At 34.3% G+C, this 12,115-nt stretch overlaps 1 protein-coding gene across 2 annotated transcripts in view; it reads right to left on the bottom strand.

Moving 5' to 3' along the window:
- The window catches only part of ap1m2 (adaptor related protein complex 1 subunit mu 2), a 223,707-nt gene extending 216,359 nt beyond the window's left edge, over positions 1–7,348 (bottom strand). For both annotated transcript variants that reach the window (XR_014530554.1, XM_083523342.1), the window contains exons 1-11: positions 7,068–7,348; positions 5,336–5,492; positions 4,326–4,393; positions 3,280–3,410; positions 2,819–2,966; positions 2,116–2,242; positions 1,778–1,920; positions 1,584–1,655; positions 1,173–1,331; positions 829–954; positions 596–671 (exon numbers count right to left, since the gene is read on the bottom strand). Coding sequence is in view for 1 of the 2 variants with exons in the window: in XM_083523342.1 (XP_083379468.1) it covers positions 596–671; positions 829–954; positions 1,173–1,331; positions 1,584–1,655; positions 1,778–1,920; positions 2,116–2,242; positions 2,819–2,966; positions 3,280–3,410; positions 4,326–4,393; positions 5,336–5,492; positions 7,068–7,109 (1,249 nt within the window). In the remaining variant the exon portion in view is untranslated. The remainder of the gene's footprint in view (positions 1–595; positions 672–828; positions 955–1,172; positions 1,332–1,583; positions 1,656–1,777; positions 1,921–2,115; positions 2,243–2,818; positions 2,967–3,279; positions 3,411–4,325; positions 4,394–5,335; positions 5,493–7,067) is intronic.
- Between the last annotated feature and the right edge of the window lie 4,767 nt (positions 7,349–12,115).

The raw sequence follows: 12,115 nt of genomic DNA, 5'->3' as shown, positions 1-12,115 counted from the left end.
CTTGAGGCTAAATGCAAATCCCCACAGCTACACTTCAAAATCTTGTGGAAAGTCTGCCTATAAGAGTGGAGGTTATTATAACAGAAAAGGATAGGGGATTGGTCTGAGTGAGTTTAGAACGGCAAACTCTCGAATGAGCTATTCAAAGAATGAGATATTCATTTAAATATACTGCCCATTATGAAACTGAAAACATTCTTCTAATACCCCTTTACCACCACATAACCCCCCTCTTTGTTTGCACATATGTTCGCCTGTTCGCCTGCGATGAGAACAGTGATGTGTTTTGACAGCTTGCCAGGAAAACAAGCTGTGCCCTTAGTTTACGGTGACATCACAGCAAGTGGTTTGACTCTATCATCAACGCACCACTTGTTTGGTTGGAGATATGCTGGTAAAAGCACATTGCTTATGTCTAGATGCAGACATGATTAAATAAAGGTTACTTCAATTTCAGATTACACTTCCCAGTCAGTTTACTGGTTTGGCCCTTTAACACTGACATACACTCTATGAGCCTTTATTGTGATTCTATGCAAATCACTGACCTAGATACAGGCCTGCTATGTGCAAACATGCAAATATTCCATCTTACCTCCACTTTGTGTGATGTACCTAACCCACGGTAATGCCTGGTAGCCACTCTTCTCAATGATCTTCATATATCGCACCTTATGAAATGTAACGCAGCCAGAAAAAAATACGTAACATTTCATTATAATTGCATAAATACACAGTAATAAAGATTATTCGAGTTATTAATAAGAAAGTGTAAATTAGATCAGCGAAGCATGCTGTAAATATAGAAATATAGCTACACACACGCACCTGTATTCCTGATACAGTGAAGTATGGGATCTCAAATTTGACTGTAATGGGTGGTTTTCCCTCCATCTCATCTTTTTCCACACTGGGGAGGCCAAAGTGAGCTCGCATCAGGAACTCTTTTCCTCCCTACACACCCATACAATATTAAGACACTAACTAAATAACCAAATTAAGGGATAGACAGTTAGGCATAACATGTTACTATTATAATGCAAGAAAATCCATTAACCGTAAAAATTAAATAGCAGGGAAATAAATAAATTAAATTAAAAAAAAAACCTATTAGGGTATGAAAGCCACACAAATGACATCAGGAATGCAATGCTGTTAAAGATAACACTCACAGGGAACGATTTGATGGTCCACACCACCATGTTCTTTTCAGGAACGTACTTTGCATTGCCGGTGCTAGTTTTGAACTTTGGGGTGTCTGCATCACTCGGAACAGGAACACGAACCTCCACGTTATTAGCCACAGATTGCTTTTTAAATTGACCTTTAGCCTAAAGGGAGAATGCATTCGACTTAAAAAAGTGCATTATTCTGATACTCATGATAATATGCTCAAGGCGTAGGTGTGATTACTATAAACAAGAATTAACATGTTACCCCTATTAACACATTAACGCTCTGGTGCTGAGGGTATACCTAGAATTATACTCCACTCCTTGAAGAAAATTTCTAATGAAAGAGCATCACTTTTGCTAAGGAGATGATCGGCAAGAAAACACTGCATTTGCTTGCGATCGACTCACCTTTACCATGATTTCCACTCGACTGTGAGAGAACTTTTCAATAACAGACTCAATCCAGATCAGAGGTTTCACCTGTATAATCACATTTAGTGAGGAGTTTTTGTTAGTACTGTTCTTAGTAACATTACCATTTGTTTAATAATAATAATATACTGTTAATGTGGTAAGTAAAATACAATGGAATAAAGTCTCACATGTGTATTGATTCGGTAAGACATCAGCTCTGACTCTCCATCTGGAGGGATGAATGAGATGGTTCGGTCACTCTCAAAGCGTGAGAGTCGTACACACTGGTGAAACTTCACATCTTCCATAGATACAGTTTTCCCTTTGTCTCCTGAGAGAAAACACAGAAAAAACAAGGTGGCCGTGTATGTTCTATATATTTCTTAATGAGGAATTAAACAGTGCTTCAGAAATAACTGATTCATTCCTTCATGTCTAAAGTTAGCTTAGTACTTTATGATGCTATTTAAGCCCTTCATGAGATTGTCTTATACAAAAGACTGTGTGAAGGAAAGTTGTTGCTTACGGCCAGTAAGGGCAAAGAGCACACGGTCGTTGAGGCCCAGTCTGAGCTCAGGCATTCCAGAGAGCATCGTCTTTAGTTTAATACTGCCCACAATATCACTGCTCATTACGCTCCCATTGGCATTCACCTGTTGAGTCAAATACCAACCAATCAAGTTCTTAACATTCCAAGCTGTCAAAAAATACAAAAGTATTAAAGTAATGGTTCTGTGAGGAAGCATTGGTACTTTCCAAATATCCCAAATCAGCTATGACTTGTTCATCGTCTAACACTTGCTTTGTTTGTTTTGCATTGGAGATAACCAAACCCTTATTTATGCTTCAAGCTATATTTCATCATTAGAGCAACAAAAAAAAAAGCAACAGAAAGATAAGTCATTTCTACTGTCCCAGATGAACACATAAATTCTCTAATGTATATTATTAAACAAACAAAACTACCTCTACAGTGTGATGTTTTGTGCATTTTAGATTATTTTCATTTATATAAAGTCGTACTCTGTGCTGAACTCGAGAAAAAAAAATTCATATGCAAGTATAACCACAAGCTTTGGCACTCCCATGGCAAAAACAGGAACTATACAAGTGGCATATCTATAGTTAGCAAATATCTTTGTGTTATAAAAATCCATTGAATACGTTTCAAATCTTTACATTTATTTTGCATTATTTCTAGCATTCTCTTGAGGAAACTGAGCACTCACCAGGACATTTATGGATTCGATGACATCTATAAAAACCTCATTCTTCTTATACTTAATGCCTTCCGACCTCCATGAAACGGCATTGGTGACTGTCGTGGGCACTTTGGCCTTAGTGACCTCCAGTTTGTTCCCTTCTTGTGTGATGTATCTAAAAATAATTAAGTATTGTTAAGACCAAACAACTATAGTTCATCACACCCAGCTCACTGATAAATTGGCTGTTGCAATCTCTAAGGCCACAGCTATGCTAAGACATCACATTTGGCACATATTGAACAGGATTACATTCCCAGACCACAACACTGCAATAGCTAAGACTAATATGCTGACATAATGTCTAGCCTGGAAAACGAATCCGCAACAGTGCAAGGCAATTTAGAAGCATTGACTGTAACCAGTTTGTTTGATTTAAATCCTTGTTTGGGGTGTTGATAGGAACAGAAGTTATTATGAGCACATACTCCTGCAGGATTTTGCTATCTGTGGTCTGAGGGAAACCAAAATCCATGAGCTCATCCAGCAGCTCGTAGACCACAACAAAATTATCCTGTATGCTCTCTTCTTCCAGCTCTTTAAAGTACTCCGTGAACACCTGGACAGAAAACACACATACATAAGCAAAGAGTGTTTGGCATGCACTGGTGCAAAACATTACAGGGTGGTTGCTTGCAAGTATGCACGTATCACAGGTTAAAATAATCACACTTTATTTTGCTATCTAATTAGCCATACACTTATTGTCCACCTTAATAGAAAAAGAATGCCCTTGATAAAAAGAAATATATATAAAAGCATTAGTAGATTCACTTAGGCTCATATTCCCTTTTACTGTAAAACTCCTCCAGCTCTTTGTATTTCATTGACTCTCAGAAGGATGCGTGCTGTAGCCAATCAGTAATAAGCAAAGCAAGTTCAATACGGACCTACATTTTTCAGGCTATTTTTTGTTATATGTTGCTGTGTTTTTGAATAAGTTGTTGCTGTTTTACACTCGCATTCCACCAAATCTCTGTCTAATGCAGCTAACAAGTATTAATATTGAGGCTCATCTATTGCTAAAAACAGGCAGAGATTGAGAGCTATATTGTGTTATATTTTGTCATTATGACAATGTAATTATTATATTTTTCTGGTAAAACCCAACCTGCAAAGTGAATATCAACTGTGAAATTGAGCTTATGGAAAGTGATTTTCCTAAATGGCTGCCTCTAGCATTACTGTGTTTTAGGTACATAATTGTGAATTTATTTTCATTACTTTGAGTCCAGTGTAAAAAAATATTTGTAGGTTTATTAAGTTTTAGTTAATAAACAACTTTGACACAAGATTCATCACAGAGCGTGGCAGTTCATCTCTGGCTTGAGTATCAACCCTCTGGCACAGCTTAATTCCATCAATAACGTCTTATTCAAATATGCACATGCTCCTTAACTGAAGTTGAAATTAATCCAGATATTCAATAAACTCGACATTGATAAAAATTTGGGTGCAGGGTGCAGTGTGTTACCTCCACCAGCTTGTACAGAAAAGAATACACCAGAGATGCATTGGAGTTCTTGTTCGTAGTAGCCAGCACTGTAAGATCAGGTTAAGTCTCATAGGCACAATATTCTTTTGTTTTATTTATCAAAGTTTTATTTATCTTACAATAATCTCGTAATTTAGGAATGGCTGTACTTTAGTATGAGACTATATTCAGAAATAAAAGGTTATATTTCTTAACTGTAAGTGTAACCTGTGGTATTCATCTTTCTAGGGCTGAAACGATTTCTTAAGTAATTTGTTTAGTCAATTTATCTACACACAGAGCACTGTGTTTCCACACGGACTATTATTACTGACGCACAAACTCTGGACCACTCTGGAGACTAATCGGTAGAATACTTAATTACTAAGATAATTGATAGCTGCAGCCCTTATATACGTATATTAGTTTTCCTTCAGTAGCAATTGTTTACCATAAAGTATTTTTAAAGATACAACAAATGTACCACCACTGTGACAAGGGCAACTAGTCATTGACCATACTTTTACAGTAAACACAGCTGTACATTTTATTATTCCTACATCAGTGCTTTGCCATGCTGGAACACTAACAAACCTGCTCTGGCATGAATTTTCAACACTATTATTATCATTATAGTCAATTATACTGTCTAAGGGAGTTTTTCCCCTGCCATCGTCGCCTTTGGCTTACTCATTAAAGATAAATCTATAGGGATAAAGTTATATGCTTACTCTCTCTTTAGATAGCCTGCTCAAATTATATAGTTACTCTTTATCTTTATTTATTCCTTTTTTTATTTTCATATATTTTATTATAGCACCAGCCCACCATGACAGATTCCTTGTACATGCAACCCATGAAACTTGACAATAAAGAAGATTCTGATTCTATTTATCTTTGTACACCTGCTTAGTATGAACATCTAATCATTAAAAGCTCTAAACAAATAAAAGTGAATTGAATTGCATAATAAATTTTGTGTGTGCTTAAACCCCCCGATGAAAGGATACAATAAAGATTGCTGTGCTTGATCCACATAAAGTGGACGTTGCCATGTGAAATAACAGGGCACATTAGCCCTTCCTCTTCCTGTTGCAACAACAGCGGCAGGAAGTGGTCAATCTCTGACATGTCCACATCGCCTTTATAGTTGCGACATATCAGCACCTGAAAAGAGTCAAATAAAAAATATGTGGATAAGACTTTGTATCTATGTTTATTAAAAGTTTATTAAAAGCATTTTCACATACAAATACTAAGATTGCTTTATTAAATATTACTTTATAAGATTGTCAGCACAACCCTAACATTGTCGTTCTGGAAATTAAAAAATTGTTATTATGGTGGTCCTGTTTGCCAAAAAATGATGCGCTCGATGCATTTATTTTCAGAAGATACCCTTCACAGCTGTAAATTTCCGTACATTTTTAAATGTCCGATTTTTCAAGTTTAGATTAGTGACAAGTGTTTCTTAGTAACTGTTGTCTTAAACAAAAGAGTTGTATCTGTACATTACTGAATTACTGGGTTATGTGCAATTGAGGTTACTGTAAAGAATACGCCTTCCTTCTGTTTTCTTGTCTGCCCTCCATAACCCATTGTGAAAGAAACAGAGCCAACTCATCTCACGTTACAAATCCAGTGGACTTCGTCATAACAGTGCTGGAAATTGAAGTGTTTCTAGCTTACACAACAATTTTTTACAAAATTGGAAAGTTTCACATAGCCAGTTTCTCCCTGGGATCCACCAGGTCAGCAGGTCTGCATTTATTTTCATTACAGAAGTAAAAATTACAATACAACCTTTGTTTGAATAATTAGGTTCTTATATTGTACTTTTCAGCCTGTTTAACTGGTAATGTAAATAAAGGTGTACATATAATGTAAAAAAAGTACGCTTCAAAGGAACAAAGACATGCGTTAATAAACAGCCAGAAAATTCTTTGTCCATGGCACTTTTGAAAAAGGGGCTTAATATTTTTTTAAAAAATGTAGATTATAGTTCTGTGTAATTCTTCAACAAATTAGAGGACTCTAAATCTAAATCTGGGGGGGTGGGGGGAAGAAAGACTACCACAGTATTTTGCAGTGATATGCCATCCCATCTAGTTTGAATGGGACCGTCATTTGTTTTCCAAAAGGACAATGACCCCCAAAACACACCTTCAGGTTATATAAGAGCTATTTGTTGAAGAAGGAGAGTGATGGAGTGCTGCACCAGATGACATTGCCTCCACAATCACTCAATCTAAATCCAGTTGAGATGGTTTGGAGGGATTTGGACCAGTATATATGTATATGTATAGATTTATTTATATAGTAGCTATAGCATTGTATGATTGTATGTGTCACCTGTTTAAGATGGAAACAGTGGGCGTGTTCTATATATATATAAAAGGACATTAGAATAGAAGTTGGTATGCCATGTTTGTGCGGTAGTTTAGGACGGGGCCCACTACAATAATATTATAAATAAATATAAAAATACCACATATTTCGGTTAATCATATAAAACATTTCAAAGTACATTTATTTATCTTTAACAAGAACACAAATGTCCCAGCGGCCGCCATGTTACATAAATGACAAGTATCTCTAAAAAAAAAAACTCCTGAAAGAATAAAGGCTTTACCGGTAACTTAATATGCAAATAAATATATACATTTTAGAAATTTGTATTTAGACATACAGATCTGTTGTTTATTAAAAATAGGACACACAAGTACTACACCGAGTCCTCACCTTGCCTTTGAGGTCCAGGATGAAGACCGCTGAAGCAGACATGTCCTAAACCTGTAACCTGTTCTACAAAACTTAGCTAAAAAAGACTATAATAGTTCAAAAACTGGTTTATTTAAATACTTAAAAACAATATAAGTCCATTAAGAACACTATATTCAACGCAAAACTATAAATAGAACGTGAATTCCTCAGTTCCTTTTTTATTCCGAGTTGCTGCGTGATGACGTCAAACTGCCCTAACGTCAGGTAAACCATTTACAGAGCGTACCTGTAGCGCGCGTGCGACAGGGCGCCACGTCACGGCGGAGGCGGAAGTGCGCTCGCGCTCACTTCCATGTTGCTTTGTTTTATTGTTTGTTTCTGGATTTGTTTTATTTACTTAGAAATTAATATTAATGAAATTTATAACTTTATAACTGCAGCGTATCTCTATACCTTGTGTTTTTTTTAATTGAATAATGTCATCATTAACAACACGTTGATAATCATGTAATAATTGTTGCATAATCTAATATATGGGAAATAACTTTTTTTTTACAGAATTTAAATGATATACAGAATATTTAAAATATCAAAGCAATAAGAAAATTGAATAAATAAACATAAAGAAATAAAGCAATAAAAACAACTACTAATCTAGTAGTAATACCATAAAAATGTAGATATGTTGTGCTTTTTTTATTTATTATATATATTTTTTTCTTTTTTTTTTTTTTTGGGGGGGGGGGTCTACCAATTGCATATATTTTTTTATATTATATAATTTTGGAATCTTATGTTCTTAATTTTATATATATAAAAACATGCTTTTTAAATAATTTATTTATTGTTTATCTTTGCTTAATACGTTTGATTGTTATATACGATTAATTTTTGACAACTGTTTTTCATTATCAACACAAATCTATTTACACTTATACAGACACGAAAGACTGAAGCTTGATGAAAGATGTAAACTGTTCTTATTGATGGTGGGTTTTGTTTTTGTTTTTTTTTGTTTTTTTTTTCAATTTTTTTTAACGTCCAGGTATTTTATTATAATTAATACATTGCTTGGTACAGCAAAAACATAACTTTTTTTCTTCAGTTTTGGCACCTGTGGATTGCTCTTTAAGCTAAAGCAATAAGCATTTGCAAATATCTAATGCTGTATTTATTGAAATAAAAATTTATCCCTGCCATAAATATATAAACAAACAAACAAATTAAATAAATTATTAATAATAATAATAATAATAATAATAATAATAATAATAATAATAATAATAATAACCTCTAGGAAAATGGCTCTCACTTTAACTTAATATTTTTGTCTTTACAACACCGATTTCTGATTTAAAAGATAAATTCACTCATTCAATTTAAGAAACTCTCATTCTTTCAAAATGTCAAAATATATATTTTGGACATTTTAACATACGTTATAACAGGAGTAGTTTTTTGTTGAGTATTGTAGTACATCTAAATGTCCACACGGTTGCAGTGTTTTTTTACAAATCCCATTTAGTCCAAAAAAAAACACTGAATTGATTGAACAGATGTCAAAAAGTAAAACATTTACCAAAATACTTTTAATGTTTATATGCAGTCTGAGATCACTACATCTGACCAAACCTCTTAATTACTTCATTCAAACATCTCCAAATTCTAATATATATATTTCCTTTTTTAATGTGGAGGACTTACAATACAAGGGCACTTTGTTAGATTGTATTTAGATTTTTTTGATGTTGAGTAAATGATATGAATTTTTTGTTTGAACATATAAACCTTATCCTAAATTAAATAACTGACAGCTCCCAGAGCGGATGTGAAATATTAGTCACAAAGAAACATCCTTGATGTAACCGGTGAACATACTTCCACCACACAGAGATAAGCATGTGGCTCATTTTTTCTGCAGAGGCGTATATTACTTTATGAGTACATGGTTTAAGTTTCCCAGGAATTTATATTTGTGTTGCACTGTTCAAACAGGCAAGAGTCTCACTGTAATTGGCAAACTGACATATAATGTAATGTAATGTAATATAATATAATATCATATCATATCATATAATATCATATAATATAGGTATAAATAAATGCATGCAGGGTGGAATACAAACCGAAACCAACCAATCAAATGTGTGCACAATAGTCCATAATATGTTCTAATATAAGCTCAATTTTAAAGATCTTTTGTATATCCTTTGGTTTTATGCATTTGAAAGTATCTCAAAGAGTGAGATTATGATACGACTGATGAGTCAGGGTACAGAATTGGCACATCACATTAGTGATATATTAGTATGTACATTAGTATAATAGTAATATATTTATTTTAGGGAGTTAAAACAGTGATTTTGCTGTAGATGATGTTTTAGTGAATAACGGTTGTAAGTAATGAGATCATGCCCATAACTGCAGAAGTATATAGAGAGGTTAGTAGGTAGAGAACTCTTACATGCAACACTATCCAAGTAACAAGAGACATCAGAATAAGATCTGAGATGAGTGTAAATGCAACTTAGCAACTGTTTTCAACTGCCAGTTATTTATTTGATAAAAACACAATGTTCTACTTGACAGCTACTTGACTTGACTAGAAGCAGACAGTGACAGAAGCAGACAGTGACATACATAACCTTCCATTTTCTGTTTTATTCTATTCATTTGCTATAAAAATGTATGAACCAAATGCCCTTTTATGGCATTGAATTCTTTAGAGCTATATATATTTTCAATTGTGAACAGAAGAAAATGCATTTCTGAACCTTTATGTTTTAATACACAAGTATTAATAACACACTGTAATATGAAGTGCTGGTTTATGGCTGCAGTATCCAAATTTCCCCTTTGCAAATATTTATCTGTAGTTGTAATAGATTAACTACTCTAACTAACCAATGATTTCTAAAAACCAGAAGGAAAATGCATTGAAGGTAAACTCGTACAGTAAATGACTTGCTAATATTAGCGGTTTGTTACCGGTGTGCCCATAGAAACCGTAATTAACATTTCAGAGGCACTGAAACTTAAGCCGGGTCTCAGTCGGGCTGCTGGGGTCGAGTTCAATTTCCCTGAATGCATTGACAGTCCCCATAGGATGGCCACCAGGCGCACAATTGCTTTTCATAACTCCACACCTCTATAGCAACTACAAACTCACAGCGATGCTTAGGGTAAATATTATTCTGGGAAAAGTATGTGAACATCAACTAAGGGCTATGGTTTTATTCACTGCAATTACTCATCATCGTTCAATGTTTATTTATTTATTTATTTATTTTTTGAGGGGGTTCATATATGAAGACTGAAGTTGTATTATTTAGTAGTCGTTGCTTTTTTTTTTTAATCTCTGATCTCTAAAGTGTGAGTGTTGTTTTGCCATGGCAGTGAATGACACACACCTTTGAAAGTGGCGTGACTGCTAAGAGCTGCCCATGGCCAGGAAACAGGCCAATCAGCGAAGGAGAACATTTGAATATTTAAATGAAGCCACAGATGCTAAATGATTCTGGAATGCTGAACAAGATGAAGCCACCATCCACCTGTATGGGTTTAGAGTTGATGTATATCAGTACATCTGCTGACGCTGTAGGAAATTTGAGTATCTGGGTTTTTTTTTATCCATTAGCAAGAATGGCAAAAGTTTTCTGAAAAAAATGTTGACCCAGTATCTGAAAATATGTGTGACTCATCTCGCTAAACCATGAAAGTCTTGATTCTCGTCAGACTACATTCCAAACATGACCATTTTCACAAACATTGGTCCAGCAGTATCAGCTTAGAAAAGACAAACAGACCGCCATAGACAGCTTGTCACAAGTGCATAATGTGTGGCTATGTGTCTTTTGTTTTCAAGTCTATTTGCTCATTGCTAAGGCTAGCGACCCGTCCAGACTCATGCATGTCGATGGTTTTGAAACAATTTCCTAGACAATAGACCAAGACAGGTTTTTGTTTAGGTTGCATTTTTTTATTTTATTTTTTTAAAGTCGTTTTTATTTCGTCACATCCACAACCATTCACAGTAAAACCTACAGTGAAATTTCGATCTTTTTATCATGGCACACGATAGATAAAATAAAAATAGGGTAGAAATTCTATTAAATTGAATATTAATGAATTAAAATGATTTACAGCATTCACCAAATATTATGTAGTAAAAAAACAAACCAATCGATTAAAGTGAAAAATTAAACATTTTTACTATGATATACAAAGATGTTCGTTTTTGAGATGAACCAATTTAAAACAATTTTTGAATATACTTATAGCTATTTTACACATTTTTCTTTATTAGGATACTTCCCTAATTGCCTCATAATTCTCTATTTATAAAATACTCTTTATTTTCTTTATAAAAAAAAATGTGCTTTAACTTTTTATTTATTTATTTATTTTTTTAGAAAATGTGCAACTGAAAGCTTGTCACCAAAACAAATTCCTTGTAAGTGCACACATACTTGGCAATAAAGCTCTTTCTGATTTGGATTTTGATTCAAACTAACATAATTGCAATAGAATATAGAAGCAGTAGTGAAGCCTCTTCCATTTCTGCACGAAGTGAAAAGCTGTGGTTCAGTCTAATGTATGTGTGCCTCATGAATAATAGAGACACGAGAGTATGCTGGTAAAATGTTTTGCCAAAGAAACACACAGAGAAACCCTTAGTGATGATTCACTGGCCCTCCGCCCTATCCCATTCCAGTCAGGCAAAACCAAACAAAAGATTCAGTTCATTCAGGATCCGGTGCTACATTGCATTTTAATTTTTATAAAATCTCTGTACTATTATCATTAACATTCTTTTAAGTTTTCTTGGTTATGAAGAGGAAAAAGTTGGGGGGTGGGTGGAAAGGGGGATTCATCATTCTGAGTTTCTGGGAGTGACCCTATGGAGCAGCATCTATCTTATCAACATCCCCTTATCTCTTTATTATTCATTAGCGTTTCACACGGTGTCATTAGGCTGAAGCCAAGGTTTTCTACTCTGTTCAAGAAAGGAATGCGTTTCTGGTGTATGTGATGGTAATTCTGTGCTACTGATACTAACTAGAGCA

The sequence above is a fragment of the Silurus aristotelis genome (assembly GCF_946808225.1).
Source record: "Silurus aristotelis genome assembly, chromosome: 2".
Lineage (NCBI taxonomy): Eukaryota > Metazoa > Chordata > Actinopteri > Siluriformes > Siluridae > Silurus > Silurus aristotelis.
The sequence above is the reverse complement of the archived record's forward strand: the minus strand, read 5'-3'. Positions and strand labels throughout refer to the sequence as shown.